At 45.0% G+C, this 18,987-nt stretch overlaps 1 protein-coding gene and 1 long non-coding RNA gene across 3 annotated transcripts in view; one reads left to right on the plus strand and one right to left on the minus strand.

The window, feature by feature from the left end:
• Nucleotides 1–3,742: 3,742 nt before the first annotated feature.
• Nucleotides 3,743–18,987, minus strand: part of P3H2 (prolyl 3-hydroxylase 2) — a 168,785-nt gene continuing 153,540 nt past the window's right edge. The window contains exon 15 of one of the 2 annotated variants that reach the window (XM_033403246.2): nt 3,743–7,046. In XM_033403246.2, the coding sequence (XP_033259137.1) occupies nt 6,861–7,046 (186 nt within the window). In that variant the 3' untranslated portion in view covers nt 3,743–6,860. Of the gene's footprint in view, nt 7,047–12,703; nt 13,735–18,987 lie in introns of those variants that run through there. The other variant, XM_004278491.3, reaches the window with a different exon arrangement.
• LOC125964499 (uncharacterized) lies at nt 6,585–10,586 on the plus strand. The gene is made up of 2 exons (XR_007477566.1): nt 6,585–6,686; nt 9,954–10,586. It is a non-coding gene; the product is annotated as an uncharacterized LOC125964499 (long non-coding RNA).

Below are 18,987 nucleotides of genomic sequence, written 5' to 3' on the forward strand. Positions count from 1 at the left end.
CCAAAGCGTTCAATACAACGTCTGGCAAGAACTAGGGGTTTGATATCTATTAGTTGGATCTAAATTCAATCCATGGTTACTTCCTTGCAGTGGAATCTAAGTTCCCAGAGCCACTTTGAAAAGATGGTAAACGCACACGCACACACACACACAAACACACACACACACCCCCCAGGAACTGCCAAGAGGACTTTCAACAGCAGCAATTACACTTGCAACACTTGCTATTGCTGTGTTACCAAACAAGGTGACAACAGCAAAATCCTATTCAACCACAACTGCAGAGGGAGATCGCCCTGATAATCCCGCAACACCAGGGATTTGGTTACTGTTGAGTAACTCACTGACCTTACTGGGCTTAAGTCTGTATCCATACAGTAGCTCTACAGGAGAAGTTGAATAACCGGTCCGGTCCCTCACAATCAGGGTGTGGCAGCTATAGCACTTGAAGCACTTTAAATTGACTAATCCATCCCCTTCCACCCTCTCTCCAAGGACCATCTCTAAGATGGTGGCCAATAGGTTTCTCCCCTCAAGACAGGCGGGCAATAGACAGAGAGCTGTGTGCATCTTGAATTACTTCCCTTTGCTGAAGGGAGGAGACTTTTCCAAATGGAACCATCTAGAGCAGCCTCTCTTCTGTTAAACTGTCCGTTCTCATATGACTAATTGGAGAATCCACCCACTCTGGGGGCCATTAGGCAGGTGTGCAGAAGGATTTCCAAGCAGTGTTCTACCACAAATCGTATCAGTGCAGGGCTTTATAATCAGATGGGGATTGGCCCACTTTGGGTGTCATTTTCCAGACTGCTAGGATAATTTATCCCTGGGCTGAGGTTCAGTCTTAGCCCGATAATGAATTGGATGTGTTATCTTGGATCAGCCGTCTGCCTCCTTTGCATCTCCTCACATACGGAATTCCCAGGTCTCTTATACATCTATCTTTTTGTCTCAGTTGGAACTTCCACAGTGCTCCTCCTTCCCTTGTTAATGTTTTCTTCCTTCGGAGCCCTCTTTAATAACAAGATTGGATTCTGGCTCTTATGTATCATTGACTGCTAGACTTTGAGAATACCACTGCTTGGAGCACCCTTAAAGATCCCTGAGTCCAAGGCCTTCATTGTAAAGATGGAGAAAATAAGAACTAGAGGGAGAAAGGAATTTTCTCAATCTCACCCAAATCCTGTGTGGCTGAACTAAAACTCGTGACTCTCAGTTAATTGTCCTTTGATTGTGTGTCCACTCCTTCCTATAATCGTGTATACATGAATTCAATCAATATTTCTGAATTTCTACTCTGTGCCATGTACTATTTTAAACCCTGGAAGTGTAGTAATGAATAAAATTCCTGCCCTAGAAACTATATTCTGCATGGTGGGAGACAGGCAGCAAACAGAATTTATTAGGTAAAATGTTAGATGGTGATAAGGGTATGAAAAATAAAGCAGAGAGGGGGAGTGGGAATGGCAGCTGCAAGAGTTCAAGTGTAGAAAGAAGTCATGGGAGATCCCCTAAGATTTTTTAACTTTTAATCTTTTAACATTCACGCCCTTGACTCCATGGGCGTGAATGATGAGCCATGTGAACACCTGAGGGAAGAATGGTTCGGAAATCAGCAACAGTAAATGCAAAGGCCCTGAGGCAGGAGCATGCTGGATGTGTTCTATGAACAATAATGAGGGCAGTGCCACTGGAGCTAAGTAAGGAGGGAGTATATAGAGGGAAGAGCAGAGGGTAACTGGCTTAGCCAGTGAAATGGAAAATGAGCGAAAGATTTTGAGCAGAGGGGTAAACATGATCTGACTTATGTTTCAGAAGGATGACTCTAGCTTTTGTGTGGAGAATACACTCAAAGGAGACAAGGATGGAAAGCAGGACAGAAGTTAGGAGGCTTCTGTGATAATTCAGCAGAGAGACAACAGGTGCTTGAACCAGGATGTTGAGAGTGGAGGTACTACAAAGACATCTACTGTCTTTGCAGGGGAGATGGACCTCATCTCAGTAGTTAGGAGAGTGAGAAGGGTGGCAGCAGGATGGGGGTGGACTACTTACTCAGTGGGGAGATGGAAATTATAGCCTGGGGCAGTAGCGGGCCAGGAAAGGCTTCCAAGAGGAAGAAGAATGCAAGACAGAAGCTGACTCACGTGTAAGGTGACCAGCTGTCCAGGTTTGCCTGGGACTGTCCTGGTTTGAACACTCTTCAGTCCCAGAGAAACGGGGATGGTTGGCCACCCTCCTGTGAGAGTTTCCTGATGAAGCTGGAGAGGTTTGGAGAAGATGAGCGTGTTCTGGGGAAAGAAGGCAGAATGTAAACATCTAAGAGGCAACAGCGGGCAGTGTAAGGTAGGGAGTCAAGGAGAGAAGAAGGTACACAGGGCTCCAATGTGCACAGTTCTGTCACCGTAAGAATAGTGACACTGGTTTTGATGTCAGTGGAAGGATGTTAAGCGATGAATGGTAACACTAATAGCTTGGCAGTTTTATCCCTCATTTCAGTTCCTTCTTGTAAAAGAGATATATGCAACCCCATCATTTATAAGTATCAGATGAAAAGTGGAAAGCAAGAAATCAATAAACAGAATAGGAAATAACTTTGTACCAAAGCATTCCAGCTGAGGGTTGACTTGCCACTTGGAAGTCCTCCTGTCCTGTAAGGTCACGTTCCCTCTGAAACCAGTTTATTTTTTTCTTCACTTCCCTATTTGCATTATTGACATCATTATTTTCCTAGGCTCAAAATCTCAGAATCATGATTTTTATCTTCTTTCCTTGGTGATTCCATCAGCTACCAAGTCCTTATTTCTTTTTTCTTCAAAATAGCTTTTCTCACAGCCTGATTCAGGCTGTCTTTACGTTGTGCCTTGACAGTGGTAGACCAGAGGGTGTATGGGGCTAGGGTAGGAGGATGGTGGGATTTGACCCCCCTGGATTGCGGCAATAAGGGAGTGTGTTTTCTGTAAGGAATTTAAAACCAGTCAATTTAAGGTCCATTTGCTTTGTAGCACTATTTACAATAGCCCAGACATGGAAGCAACTTTAATGTCCATCAACAGATGAATGGATAAAAAAGATGTGGTACATATATACAATGGAATATTAATCAGCCGTAAAAAAAAGAATGAAATAACGCCATTTGTAGCAACATGGATGGACCTAGAGATTATCATACTAAGTGAAGTAAGTCAGAAAGAGAAAGACAAATACCGTATGATATCACTTATATGTGGAATCTAAAATATGACATAAATGAACTATCCACGAAGCAGAAACAGACTCACAGACATAGGGAACAGACTTGTGGTTGTTAAGGGGGGGGTGGGGAAGGAGTGGATTGGGAGTTTGGGGTTAGCAAATGCAAACTATTATGTATAGGATGGATAAACAACAAGGTCTTACTGTATAGCACAGGGAACTATATTCAGTATCCTGTGATAAACCATAATGTAAGAGAATAGGAAAAATAATATATATATATACACATATATATGTATATATAGTTAAATGAGTCACTTTGCTGTACAGCAGAAACTAACACAACACTGTAAATCAACAATATCAACAAATAAATTTAAAAAATTTTTGTTTTTGTTTTTGTTTTTTTGGTTGTGGCCTCTCCCGTTGCAGCGCACAGGCTCCGGACACGCAGGCTCAGCGGCCATGGCTCACGGGCCCAGCCGCTCCACGGCATGTGGGATCTTCCCGGACTGGGGCACGAACCCGTGTCCCCTGCATCGGCAGGCGGACTCTCAACCACTGCGCCACCAGGGAAGCCCTAAACATGTTTTTAAAGGTCAATCTTCTTTGTATTATTTCTATGTGCCAGCAGTTAATGGCAATCATAAAATCTCCTCCCATCTGGAGCAGACCACTCCCACTTACTGCCACCACAGCCTCAAATCCTGTAATATTTTCTTTATTGGTATCCTGATTTCTCTCCTTTTCTTCCATTCCCTCGTGTGCCAGATTTGCTATGCAACTGCAGCAAAGAACCACCCATCGCTAGTTTCCCTAAACCTCAGAAACCTTCCTGAGGTTTACAGGATCAAGTCCCAATACCGCAGTCTAACTCTTGGTCAAGCTCTTGGTAACCCGAAGCCAGCCTAACAGCTGAAGCATATCCTATTACTCTGCATCCCAAACTCTCTTTGCTTTGAGAGTCTGCGTCACAAGAGCCATGGTTTCCTGCTGCATTAGCTGGGAGAAAAACTAGTTTGGGGAGCCTAGCCCTAACAGAGACTGCTTGTGTGACCTTAAGCGCGTCACTTTCCCTCTAAGGGTCTCAGCATTCTTACTGGTCAAATTAGAATAATACCTGTAGAGCTGAAGTCGCAGGATTTCAGCAAGGGCCAAATGAGGTCACGGTTGTGAAAGCCTCCATCCACGTGAGCCGTGATGACTGTTATAAGACATAGAGGTAATACTTGTTGCAGTAGTGGTTGCCATGGTTACAGTGCCGATGTTGATGGCAACGCAAGACTCTTTGGTTTTGCTGTCTATTTTACCTTTTGCCTCATCTTTGCCATTCCATGTCCAGCTCATCATTTAACTCTAGACCAACTCCCTCAAAAACTCTTCCTGTGGGCTTCCCTGGTGGTGCAGTGGTTGAGAGTCCGCCTGCCCATGCAGGGGACGTGGGTTCGTGCCCCGGTCCGGGAGGATCCCACATGCCGCGGAGCGGCTGGGCCCGTGAGCCATGGCCGCTGAGCCTGCGCGTCCGGGGCCTGTGCTCCGCAACGGGACAGGCCACAACAGTGAGAGGCCCGCGTACCGCAAAAAAAAAAAAAAAAAAAAAATTCTTCCTGAGCTATTTAAGCCTACTCTAAACTCTGCTCTCTTCAAAAATCTCCAAAACACACTTTCTTTGTGTTTGCATAGGTACCATGCTTATCTTTTATTGTGCAGCCTTCCCAACCTGGACTCTCAGTCCACCTCTTGTGTTACTTTAGCACCCCTCCTAATACCGAACACACAACAGATATTAAGCCACGACTTGTCAACATGAATGAATGAATGAATGAATGCACAGAGGCATCTCTTTTTTTAACCCCTTAAGGCAAAATATGCCGACAGTGCCCTCTGCTGCTAAGCAATGATTCTGTGTTTCCTACACAGTGGAAAAGCAAGTGAGAGAATGTTTAGTGAAAGGAATAGATGAAAATTGTTGTGCTTCTCAACATGGTGAGACAGAGAGGACCAGGAAAAGCCATTGAATTGTCCTGGTCTCGGGGAGGCTAGGAAGTCAGAAGGGCCAGATAAGGTGGCTGCAGGAAAGGCGGCCATCTCCTTTCTAGACTGATGATTGACAGTCAGTTTGGAATTGAAATACCCTCTCGATTTTGTACAACAAATTTCCCTTCTCCTGTGCCCCTGTCCCAGAAATAAGTGTGTTATTTGGGGCCAGAGATAAATCTTAAATCTAATAGTGTGAAAATTAACTTTGAAGATTCCAAAATGCTTCATGGGAAAATGCATTTAAAAAAAAAATGTCATGAGAGCTGGAAAACATTGCTAGAGAGATCATAGTTCGTTTTCCTTCTGTTGAGGCATTCTGATATGGAAAAATTAACAATTGCCTTTTAATGATGGCCTGCTAAGTGCTTTGTGTTTTCTTTCTATTATCTCAATTAAATCTCATGACAACTCATCAGATAGTTATCACTAGCCCTTTACAGATGAAGACATTGAAAATGAGAGGATAAGAAATTTGGCCATTATCAGAGAGCTAGTAAAATCAGCAAGGGTTTCCAAGTCTAGGAGGCATAAAATCTGAGCTTTCCCTGCTATTGTATACTGACTCCAGGGGTGGGGCTACCTGGGACTTAAGCTCAGATTCTACTAGTAACTTTCGTAGTGAAATCAAGTGAATAACCTCTTCTCTGGGCCTCACTTTCCCCAACTCTAAAATAAGGGGTGTAAGACCAGATGCTCCCTAAGGCCCCTTCCAACTTGCAGTCTGTTATTTGCAGCGATCTTCATTTGCTGAACTATAAATACGAAGCCTTATTGTGACCATGATTCTCCCTTGTGTTTCCACCACAGGCTTGATCTCCCCAGTCTAACCAGATTTGAACAGTTCAATGTGGACTGAACACTACAAGCACTCTATGCTCGGCTTTGAGGACTGAGATATTTTTCTACTTAATTTGTAAATCCGTCTGCATGTAAACGATGCATTTCATTTCCCCATAGAGTTCAAAGCATGATGGGTATTCTAGGCTGGTTCTGAAGGTAGAGCAGTTTGAAGTTGCAGCATGCCAATCTGTCACATTTGACATGTCTGACCCCCGGTCTTTAAGTGTTTTGGTGGGCAGTGTGTCCCGGGTTGGTGGGCACACCTCGGTAGAGCGGGGTCCCCAGGAACAGCATCTCCCTGTCCGAGTGGTGCTCAGCCTTTGAAGTGGATCAATGGTGCTTCAAAGCAAAGTTCATGGTACAGGGAGCAGCATCAGATGTACTTTTATTACCCTTAGAGACAAAAAAAACATTACTCAGAAGCCAAACGACTGGGAGAAAAATCTGTACCCTGTGCTCAGCCCTGCAGCTTGGAAGTTCAGAGAAATTCAGAGCGTTCCTCATAAGGAAACCGGAGTATGCTGGAACAGAGCTGGAATCAGACCTGGTACCCTCAGAGCAGTGGTAGCAACCATCTTGCTGAAGACAGGAGCCTCCTTCTGGATTTCCAGAAGGTATGGGGGAGTGGGGAGACCTAGAATCAGATCAGTTCATGGTAATTCCTCCCGCCTCCTAGCTTTTCATAAAAAATGATCAGAACTGCAAAACAACCTTAGAGAGTACAACCGCTTGTTTTTTTTATTTGGGAAACTGACATCTATCAATACTATGACTTTAAGTCAATTTATTCATCTACTCTGGGTTTCTTTTTCCCTCTGTGTGAATAACGGTCTCGTCTCCTGGGATGTTGTGAAACACTTAGTGACCACAATGCTAAACAGCGAAGGCAAATGGAACGTTCTCCAGGAATCTTGACTCTGTGTAGTCAGCGGAGGTCCCACGATGCCTTCGTGCCTGTTCTTTACTTGAAGTAGCTAAAGGTAGGATAAATTGCATATTAAGACTTCTCAGAATCCAACTGTGCTAAAAAAATGCTGTTATAACTTGGATACTGAGAGGAAAAAAACTGAATAGCATTTATTTAATTACCAATAATAACTCCAAATAAGTATAATTCTGATTCATATTATCTTGTGAGGAAAGAGCATTAATTATGCCCCATTAATGCCTGTTGGAGACGGTTTGCTTCCAAGGAACCCCAAAGCTTCTGAAACTCTGCTCCCTGTTTGACATTGAAAGAGATGTCCTTACTAAAACATTCCACAGCTCTCTGGTTTCACCATAAGCTCGACTGATTTACCAGATGCTTTAGGCTTTGCAGAAAGCATTCCTGAATATCATCAGATGGGCTGGAATATTGTCATTATTCCTATTTCTAAGGTGAAAGTGTAAGAATTTGAGAGAGTGGACTGGCCCTGGGGCATATGGGATAAAAGCTTTCTTGGACCCACGGGCAGAGGGCAGTGCCGCTGCGTGAGCTCATCGCCCAGCACCTGAATGATGGGGTTCCCCTCAGCTTTTTCTGATGCCAGCTGGGGCTCTGCTTTTCAGCAGGAAACCTGGTCCTCAGCGGCCTCACTCCACCCACTTACAAAAACCTCCTCACAAGGGAATAAAATAAAACTTTTAAATTGGTATTCATAAATTGGATTTTCACAGCATTCATTAGCATGCTTTCCCAGAAAAATTTGTAGTAAAGATCCTACCCCACCCCACCTTCAAAACAACTGTAAAATAACCTCTCCAACTTTTCTGAAAATTTAATATTTTAAAACCCAAGAAACTACTGAGTTCGAATTCAAACACTTTTTCAGCTGAGGACATTGTGGCTCATTTCTGCTTATTGGTGACAGACAGTCACTCAAGACCCAGCTTAACTGCCACCTTCTCTGCAAAGCCTTCCCTCTCTCCAGCCACTCCTTCTCTGAACTCACATGGCCTTTTTTTTTGTACCTGCCTCTATCATAACCCTTCTGTCACCGCACTTACCTCATTCTATATTTTTCATCAGTTTACATCTACTTTTTCCACTGTACTTAGAATTTCTTAAAGGAAGGGATGAAATCATACTCATTTTGGAACCCCTCTCTAAACCCACTACTAAGTAACAAACTGTCTAAGGAATGAATTCATGAATGACCAGAGCTTTCCTATACCTCCTTCGCTGTGCCTGTTCCCTTCTCTGCTTACAAAATGAAGATTGCACTGATGTGTCTCTTAAGATAATTATGTACTTACATATGACTGCCAAGTGCTTCAAGGTCATAAAAAAACTTTATAAATGCCAACCATGATTACAACCCTTTGAAACAATGGGATATATGATTTACAGACGGAAAAAGATGAGACATAACAGGTAATCCTTCTTGTCTGATCCCCACTTTTATCCCCACCCACCATCAGATAGTAATTCAGAGGTAACAATGTCAGCTTGGGAAGAAGGAGGAGGGTTTAACTGGGGTCTAGATAGGATTTCCAGGGCCTTTTTAGGTACCTCTGTCTTGAGGGAAGTTACCTGAATCTGACAAGACGGGCCAAGGGCAAGAGTTCCCAGAAAGATGGGTGACACCCAATTCCCAGTTTCAAGAGAAGACTCGGATAGAGAAGGCAGCTGGTTGGCCCTTGCAAAGCAGAAGATGGCTTAGAGAAGGACTATTAAGGTGGAAATGTTGTCAAACTCTGCTCTATCCTCAATCTCCGGTAACCTAACAGGGAAAGAAAGGGCAAGACTTACCATGTTCACCCTCTCTCCAGGTGTATCATAGCAAGTGACCAGAAAAGGTCGGTTGTATATTGAATTAACAGAGCATGCAGAATTTCCTCCCTAGCAATGTGTGTCAGGAGAAGAGGGGGCTGGAACATTTTGTTTGGCTGTTTTTCTGGTGGGTTCTTCATAAGATCTTTCAAGAAATTATTGAGTTCAAATTCCATAGTTTCAGAGGTGAGTCACTCAAAAGCCAGCTTTTCACAGAGCTGATGCCATCCATCGTAGAGCGAGGCAGGATCAGTGATCAGATTGTTCCAGACTTGACGCTGTCTGGCCTCCGAGGTCAGAAGCAGGCACAGAAAACACCGTGATTTACCCGGGGATGTGGGAATGAGGAGACTCTGACAGCAAGAGCCTGCAGCTGCCACCCAGCAGTGAGCTCAAACGGTGGTGGACGTTATGTGTCTCAGTGTGCCTGAGGAAATCGCCCAGGTCCAAAACGGAACGGGCCCTTGTGTCTCGTGTTGGAAACATCAAATTATCTGGGGGTAGGGCTTCCCTGGTGGCGCAGTGGTTGAGAGTCCCCCTGCCGATGCAGGGGACACCGGTTCGTGCCCCGGTCCGGGAAGATCCCACATGCCGCGGAGCAGCTGGGCCCGTGAGCCATGGCCGCTGAGCCTGCGCGTCCGGAGCCTGTGCTCCTCAACGGGAGGGGCCACAACAGTGAGAAGCCCGCGTACGGCCAAAAAAAAAAAAAAAAAATTATCTGGGGGTAGAAGATTTGCGGGTGGGATGAGGGGCTGTGTGGGGAGGTCACTTCACATCACAGGCTTCTTGGCAGGATGTAGCCAGGGATCATAACCATGGGCTCAATCAAACTTGCAGTTTGGGAGTTTCTGCAAGTGGCTCCTGTCTCCCGGAAGAGTTTTGGATGTGGGAACAGTTCAACTTTTTCTCACTTCTCAGCCATACCATTGTCAGTCACCTTGGGATGTTTCATTCTTTGGCAGCAAGAACTAGTGAGGTGGCCCTCATTACCTCCTTTCTTGACGTCAGTGAGCGAGTTGTTCCCCATGGCTGTCTTCTGTGAAATAATTCAGCATTTGTACTGCAATTAAAACTCGTAGGTATATGTTATTAAATGGTACTGACTCATTCCACGGTTTCTCCTCAGCTGAAGAAGTACCAGAAAATGCTATGCACAAAGCAGTGATGAAGACTGTGTGCCTCACACACCCAAAGAGATCACTCTGTCCTGTGTCGGGGTTTTCTCAAGAAGAAATTGAAGTTCCAGATTCTTTCTGCCTTGGAGGGAGAGGAAAATGGCCCCTGACTAGAACCTTCTTCCCTTCTTCCCTTTTGTGAGTTTCATAAAAGCAGGGCCAGCCGCCAGGTATTTGCTTCATTGAATTAGGCAACCACGATCAAAATCCCTCAGAGGAGATACACACAGGAGATACGCCTTCACACATCAGCAGGAAAATAGAGGAGGAGAAAAAGTTTAGATTTTATAAAAACCTAACTCTGTTCTTTACATGAATGTGCGATTTTAGATTAAATATGCCTGGGGGCAAACAAGCTGGTACTTTATTTCTTCCCTCCTGTTCAAAAGACTGTGCTTCTGCCTCAGACATGGACACTCCAAGCCCAGGGACCACAGGCTCTGACTTCTCTTCACTGCTCTCCGTTTCCTCATCTATAAAATGGGCATCATAATCTGGGCCTGGAACAGCTCTTGGGGTTCCTAGTGTGAGAACCTGTTCTGCGTCATAAACATTCAATACAACAATACGGGTGAAAAAATAAACTCTGTAAAACTGCAGGCTTTGGGCTTCCCTGGTGGCGCAGTGGTTGAGAATCTGCCTGCCAATTCAGGGGACACGGGTTCGAGCCCTGGTCTGGGAGGATCCCACATGCCGCGGAGCAACTGGGCCCATGAGCCACAACTACTGAGCCTGTGCGTCTGGAGCCTGTGCTCCGCAACAAGAGAGGCCGCAACAGTGAGAGGCCCGCGCACCGCGATGAACAGTGGCCCCCGCTCGCCGCAACTAGAGAAAGCCCTCGCACAGAAACGAAGACGCAACACAGCAAAAATAAATAAATAAATAAATAAATAAATAAACTGCAGCCTTTTTACGCAAGGGATAGTCATCAAGACAAGTGGCTGTTCTCCAAGTGATATCGATGAAGAGTCCTAGACTTGGAGTCATAAAAATTGGGCTTCTTAGCCTAGGCTGCCTCAAGCACATACAGTACTTTTAAGTGAATTAGAAAAAGGCACCCCTTGTGACACAGTCCTGCAGGGCTGTGGATTGATGAGCAAGTAGCATTTTGGGGCCAAATAGAAAAAGGCACCCCTTCCTCTAGTGGACGCTGCCCTGTGCCTGGATTCTCGTGTAACTCAATTCAGCAGCCCTGGCTCTTCCTGCTGAAATTCTGGAAGCACACAATCATTTTTATTACCTCTGAGCCTCCTTTTCCTTCCAGACAGAAAGATAGAATTGAATTGTGATCTCTATGACCTCTTTGAGCTCTAAAAGCTACAGAAATTCTAATGAGCTTTCCCATCCTTCTACACAGGGGACTAGACATCACATAGATTGAAATTCCTGAGCTTGATCTTTTAAAAATCGTCTGATGACACTCCCTAATATTTGAATGAAATTGTGTATGGTTTGATGCGGGGCAGATTAAAACATAAATGCTTGAGAGTATACGTGATGTCCCAGGTAGAACCGGACATGGGTAGCCTGCCAAACAAGAATAACGACTCTGCGCTGTCAGCAAGGAAACAAGATGGGGATCTACCCCAATGCCCATCTATTGAGGTCTCTGCTCACTGTCTGTGGGGCTGAATGGCAGTCAGTGCCGGAGTCCTAGCCTCTCCCAGAGCGCCCAGAGCATCCAGGAAGCGTGGGCTGCAAGGAGCCAAAGACTGTTTTCTTTGTTGACGCCTTGTTGCCAGAAAACAGAAATTAGATCCTTGGCCAGAACCTCCTATCAGCAAATCTGAGTGCCAGCAAATGCTTCTCAGTAAGAGAGCAGACAAATAGCGACCTCCCTTTCCAAAGCTCAGGGATTTTCAGCCCTAAAATTAGGTTTCAAGTCTTAAAATCACACATACACATAATGGACCCATTCACAATTCTGAAAAAGTTGGTAGAAGTAAATTTGGTTGTATTTGTGAGTATTTCTAAAATCAGTTTTATGGTTTGTTTCATTTTAGCTTTGTTTTGTATTTAGAGCAAGAGGGAGGGCTTTTGGAAACAATGACAGCCAATGATGTCATTTTCAGAGAAGGAAACTGAAGCCCAGAAAGGGAAAGAGAGTAGCTCCAGGTCACACAGCAGAGCATATTTGATCAGGCTGGGATTATAATCTGATGCTCTTTTCACTCTCCCATGATGAAAATGCAACCAGAAGGTTGGGTGAAAAACGGATGGCACATAAATCATTATGACCCAATTTTTCAGTCTCAAAGGATGAATGTTCTTACCAGTACCCAAGATCATAAATGGCAGAAAGTAAATGTGATTTCAAGAAAATGCTTTTATCTGTTGGTTTTCTTAAGGGCTACAACCTCTACCACTGCCCATCACAGAGGCAGACGATCTCCCATGGGTTAGTGGAGCAGACTCCCTCAGCTAGAACAACCTCAGTCCCCACCCCCCAAAACATTGTCTCTGCAGTGTCTTCCTTAGAATTCACACCAAGGACCAGATGTTCTCTGGATTAACACCTGTTTGCTAACCATCTGTTTCTTCACAAGTAATGCTCCCACCTTCTTGCGGCCCCAAAGCACCTGCCAGCAAAGCTAGCCATGGCCCAGTGTTACCCCGGGTGGTCCCCAAAGCTCCTGGGGGATCACAAAACCATTACCTGGAGACAAACGAAACATTTGGGGGAAGAAAAATAAACGCCAAATATTAAAAGAAGGCTCCCTTTATTTAAAAAATCAGATACAAGCACTAAAATCCGTGAGCTGGAGAGCACCAAAGAGAAGGGGCCCCCAAAATATATGCAGGTGGAGAGTGGAATCAATCAGAAATCCATTTTATTCTTCCTGATGAACAAAACACACCTTCTCAACAGTGGAGCCCACTCTCAGGCAACGTGGCCATGGTGCCCTGATTCAGGTGGGATTAAAGATTTCCTTCCAAAGTCACTGGGATGAAGAGCCATGCCACTTCAACCCCTGTACAACCTTTTTAAAGACACAACTCCTCGGGCAGTCCTTTCTGGCACCCGGTTGCAGGGCGAATTGAAGTTTCCAGTGTAAGGGTGCTCTCTGCTGAAAACACCAGAGTCACAAACTCCACCCAGGCCCTGGGAAGGCTGAGCTCCCCCGTCTCACGCCATCCTCATCAGAGTCGTTCCTTTGCAGAGCTTGGGGGCCCTCAAGCCAGCAATACCTGAAGCAGTTCTGACCTCACCAGAGACTCCTCAGACTCAAACTCATGGCCATCAGCCCTGGGGGAGATGGTGGCTGAAAGGCACAGAGCCAGGAAGGCCTTCGGAGTTCAAATCACACGCTAACTTTAGACGTGGGCATGTCTGGGAGCTGTTGTCTCGCCAAGAATGGACTGACTCTTTCTGCTTGAGTTTTAGGATCTACAGCAAATGTGTGTGTGTGTGTGTGTGGTGGGGAGGGCGTGACTGGGCTTTGAGAGATGACCTGCTGAAAAACCAAGACACAAAGACCGAGAGGGGCAAAGCAAAGCAAGCATCCTTAGCACAGAAGGGGGATCTGGTGACTCATAGTAACCTGTTAATACATACCATGGCTCTGTACAAAAATAAAAAGGTTCTCATAAGATTAACAATTTATATAAATATCTGATAGAACACTCTTTCTCTCGTTTTCATAGCTCATCTTTGGGGTTGATCTTTGGTTTGTGCTTCCCTTGCTGTGCTTGATCCAGGATCGCGATCACTTCATCAGCCTGTGTTCGCTCCTGCAAAAAAAGACAATTTCCACATTGCTGTTACAAGCGTACTAATCAGTGGCAGAAGCTTCCTCAACACTTCCAGGCATCCATCTGTACATGGATGGGTGCTAAATCTGGCTAAGAATGAAACCTCATCTCCATCCCTACCCGGGTACCTTCTCTCAACTTCCCTATGTCCTGAGCAATTATTTTCCAAGATTTCTCTCTTGCCAAGCAATCTTGTATATTCAACTGCTGACTTCCCTTGCTACTTTGCGGTCCCACGGAGATCTCCAGTTCAGTTCTCCAGGTCAGTGTTCAAGCTGAATTCACCATCTTCTCCCCCACAGGCCTACTCTGTCCTCTTCACATATTTCTTCTCTCAATAGAGACGACCACTGCTCCCCCATTTGCCCCCAAAGCCTGACCAGGGTTTCTTGGATCTGATAAGTCACCAGTCCTCTCTGTTCTGCCCCCTCTTTTTTGCAGTGCACATACTGTCGCCTCACTTTAGGCCACTGTTTCTCAGCCTTGACGGCTGACGTCTTGGAGCAGATAACTCTGTTGGGTGGGTTGTCCTGTGCATTGTAGGATGTCTAGCAGCATCCCTGGCTTCTGCCCACTACAGGTATCCAGTGGCACATGCCTGGTCCCAAGTCGTGACAACCAAACATGTCTCTAAATGTTGCCAAATGTGCCGTAGAGGACGCAAAATCGCTCCTGCTTGAGGACCATGGGTTTATGCTCTCATCATCTCTTAACTCAGTTACTGCGGCAGCTTCCAAACGGATCTGTTTCACACCCCCTCCCACGTGCTTCTGATGGACTCTCTGAACTTGAATCATGATCCCCACCCCTTCCTGCTCACTGCTCACAACTCTCACGTGGGTTCCCATTGCTCCACGCTCCAGGTCGGATCTTATTTTTTTTTTTTTTTTTGCGGTACGCGGGCCTCTCACTGTTGTGGTCTCTCCCGTTGTGGAGCACAGGCTCTGGACGTGCAGGCTTAGCGGCCATGGCTCATGGGCCCAGTTGCTCTGCGGCATGTGGGATCCTCCCGGACTGGGGCTCGAACCCATGTCCCCTGTATCGGCAGGAGGATTCTCAACCACTGCACCACCAGGGACGCCCTTTTTTTTTTTTTTAAGAAGATGTTGGGGGTAGGAATTTATTATTTTATTTATTTATTTTTGCTGTGTTGGGTCTTCGTTTCTGTGCGAGGGCTTTCTCTAGTTGCGGCGAGCGGGGGCCACTGTTCATCGCGGTGTGCGGGCCTCTCACTATCGTGGCCTCTCTTGTCGCGGAGCACAGGCTCCAGACGCGCAGGCTCAGTAGTTGTGGCTCACGGGCCCAGTTGCTCCGCGGCATGTGGGATCCTCCCAGACCAGAGCTCGAACCCGTGTCCCCTGCATTGGCAGGCGGATTCTCAACCACTGCGCCACCAGGGAAGCCTCCAGGTCCCACCTCCTTGATGTGCTTATAAGGACTCTGACTTTTCTCTCTTCTTCAGCTCACCTTGTCTTCCCCTCTCGCCTCACCTTACATTCCACCTTCCTGACTTACCACAAGGTCTCTGAACACAGCACTCTGAGAAGGACTTCCTCATCCTAGTCCAGGTTAAGTGCCCCTAGGATTTAAAGGATGCTTCCACTGTATCCTATGCTTTCTCTTATCCCCACACCAATCCTTCAACAGGCCCAGCTGGTCTACCTCCAAATGGCATCTCCAATCCCCCACATCCTTTCACCGTCTTTACCGTGACTCTAGTCTACGACGCGTTAGCTACAGTAATCTTTCCTCTCCTGTAACTCCTGGGGCTGGAGGAGGTGAGGAAGGAATATCGCGTCCCCTGTACAGTTAGAGTAGAATTCATATTTCTTGAGCAGCTTGTCCATCCGATCGCCGCCTCCTCTGTGCCCTCTTTTCAGCCCGCTCTCCGCCTTGCATGCCCTGTTCTGGCCACCCTGGATTTCTTTGCTTCTTGACTGTTCTGTGCTCCTTCTTGTCTCTGGGCCTTTACAACCTCTTCTCCCCCTGGAATACTCCTCCGAAGACCTTTACCACGGTTAGCTTCTTCTTGTCACTTGTCTGGAGGCCCCTCACACTTCACCCCCGGCTCTTTTTACTCTCAGATCAGTTGCCTTGTTCTCTTTCCCACACATCATTTCTCACTATCTGAAAATCCCTCAATTATTTATTCTTTTACTTATTTGTTGTCTTTTTTCACTAGAAGGTAAGCTCCATGAAAGCAGGGAGTCTTGTCATGTTTGGTCACTGTTGTTTTTCCTGTGTCCAGAAAAGCTCAACACATTTGGCAAGGGAGTATTATAGTTGATGAATAAATACAGAAGTGGATGAAGGGCTGTCCCTGTCTAAAATATCTCTCCCTAAGGAAATCATGCTCATCTTTTAAGGCTCATGTCAAATGCCATCTCCTCAATGAAGCCTTTCCTGGTTTCCTCTTTCTATCCCCTAAACACCATGCATTTTTTTAATTAATTAATTTTATTTTTAGCTGTGTCTCGTCTTAGTTGCTGCATGTGGGATCTTTCGTTGCAGTGTGCCGGCTCTTCATTGCGGCACATGGGCTTCTCTAGTTGTGGCATGCGGGCTCTCTAGTTGTAACCCGTGTGCTCCGTAGTTGTGGCGTATGGGCCGCGGCATGTGAGATCTTAGTTCCCCAGCCAGGGATTGAACCAGTGTCCCCTGCATTGCAGGACGGATTCTTAACCACTGGACCATGAGGGAAGTCCCCACCATGCATTTTTGCCTCTAATAATTCCTACTGAACTTTGCTATGCTTTTATTACTCAGGCCCCTGTATTATCTCTTCACTTTGACTTTAAGCTCCCTGAAAATAAAAGTTATGTCTTATCTAGTTTGTATCTCCTATAGGTAGTCCCTAGCACAATATCCAGCATAGTAAGTTATATAAAGAACATTTTATGACTTGGAAACAAAGCCTCTTGTATTCAAGAGCTTGTAATTGAGCATAATGTTGACCAAAAGGCACCTACAAGGACCAAATATACTGAATAACAGAAAACTAAACTGTCTTGATGTCCAAATAAAATGGGTATTACTTTTATGAATATGGGGAGAACATCTTGCTGATTAGCAAACTGATGTAGATACAAAATGTTGCAATCTGAATGCACAGGAGACTGTTGTCATGTACGTCCTGAAAGGAAAGATGTTTAAGAGCTGCAAGTCTCTATACAAACAACTGAAGCTTCTAATATTGGGCATCCTTACCGGTGTATGTTGCTAAATACTCCTTGAGAATTCAGTGCCTTTTAACTAATCTATGAGCATGGAAGTCTGCCAGTTCTCACGATGTATTGATAGGCAGGCTTTCTTTGCCCAGGGATGCAACCTGAGAGCAGACGCCTAACTCAGGGACTCTGAAGATTTTTTTGCACATTGAAATCACCTGGAGAGCTTTTAAAACTTTCGACACTCAGATTACAGCCCAAATCAATTAACCCAGAATTTCCAAGGGTGGTAGACAAAATGTCAATAGTTTGTAAAGATCGCCAGTTGATTCCCAAAGTCTGGGAATCACGTCATAGGCAAAATTTTCTAGCAGTTGCCTCAGAGGCTCTGGTCATTTTCATCTGTGACCACTAGATGTCGCCACAGCCTGGAGATTGAAGAACTTTCTTAACTCTGTACTTGCCAGGTTAGCAAGGCTCAAAGAGAACTTTGTGTTAGCTTATTTAGATATAAAAAATATCTTGGGAGAGAGGGCTGAGGTAATGAATAATAAAACAGGTTAAATGTTTATTGAATTAAACACTAAAGAGAAAAAAGGGCGAGGCAATTTTTCAACAATGTGATAGCTGCACTGCGTACTCAGGTACCTAGCTTCCTTAGTCCAGAAGGAGTAATGTGGAGGAACGCTGACACTGTGGATGTGGAGACACAGGAGGAGAGAGGAATTACAGGTGAAGGAAGTGAAGTTTTCAGATCTCTCCCTGCTCTGCTCCCTCTGTCAGGACCATTCTTATCTCTTTCTGTGGCTGGCTATCATTCTCTGCCCTCTTAGGATTGCGCTTATATACGTAAGTCTTCCTTGCTATCCCCCTGCAAACGCAGACTGCTGTTTTCTCCCCGTCATTTGCTTTTCAGCCTTTCCAAGCTCCTCGTGGCCAAAGCTATGCTTTGTTCAACTGTGTACCCCCAGGGCCTACCTAGTGAGTTTTCCAGGCACAGAGTAGATCTTCCATAAACATTTGTGAAATATATGAAAGAATGCTTAGGGGATATGGCTTAAAAACGGAGTCAGGTTTGATGGCAAAAACTATATGAGAAAGAGAAACTCATTTTAAAGTTTCTGATGAAATTGGATTCAATTTAGGGATGTAAAGAGGAAATTTGATTAGAATGCCATTTTCAACACTAGAATTTCATAGCTTCATTAAGACTCAAGGCTGGAGGAGACTTTGAAGTCATCCGGTTTAGCCCTTGCCATGAAGTTTCAGGTTCAGGTTCAGGTTCAGCGTTCCATGCCAAGCAGTTGCTGAGGCTTTGACTGGAGCCGTCCAGTGACAAGAAACTCAATACTTCCAAAGAAGACGAGTCCACCAAATAGTGCTGACAATTAGAAAGTTATTCCTTATGTTGAGCCTAGATTTTCCTCCCAGGGGCTTGTATCCAGAGGTCTTAATTCATCCCTCTGCAGCCTCACAGACAGACACCATAATCTCTGCCCACAGCATCCAGAAGGATGTGATCACGGTCTATTACCCGGGCTAAGTATCCTTAGCTACTTCCAATAGAATAATAACAACATTTTAATATTTAATTTAATAGTAGTAAATGATAAACTTTCAGGTGTCCTCACCCTCTTCTACATATGTTTCATAAATTATTCAGTGAACTTTTAAAGGATTTGTTGAGAAAACAGATCAGTCTTCCCAGTGACCAGTAAAAAATGATTCCTCTCTCTTGATGCGACAATTTATCAATAAACTCAAGACTAATTAGAGACTGCCAAATATGGCTGTGATGTCTATTTCTGCAAAGCTTCACTTCTAAGAACTCATCTGATTAAGAACTGCATTCATAGCCCTTCTTTTCCTCAAACTCATCCTACAAACATCAAATGCGTAATTGCTAGGTTACGGATCTGATTAACAAAATTTGTTCTTGCTTAGAAAACAGAGCCAGTGTTGGAAACCAGACAGAAAGGATTCTGTAAAAGTTTTTGTTTTGTTTTGGTTTGGTTTTTTCCCCATGATCTCTAAGATCCCTGAAGGGTTATGGATCAAAAGGGCT

The sequence above is a fragment of the Orcinus orca genome, chromosome 5, assembly GCF_937001465.1.
Source record: "Orcinus orca chromosome 5, mOrcOrc1.1, whole genome shotgun sequence".
NCBI lineage: Eukaryota > Metazoa > Chordata > Mammalia > Artiodactyla > Delphinidae > Orcinus > Orcinus orca.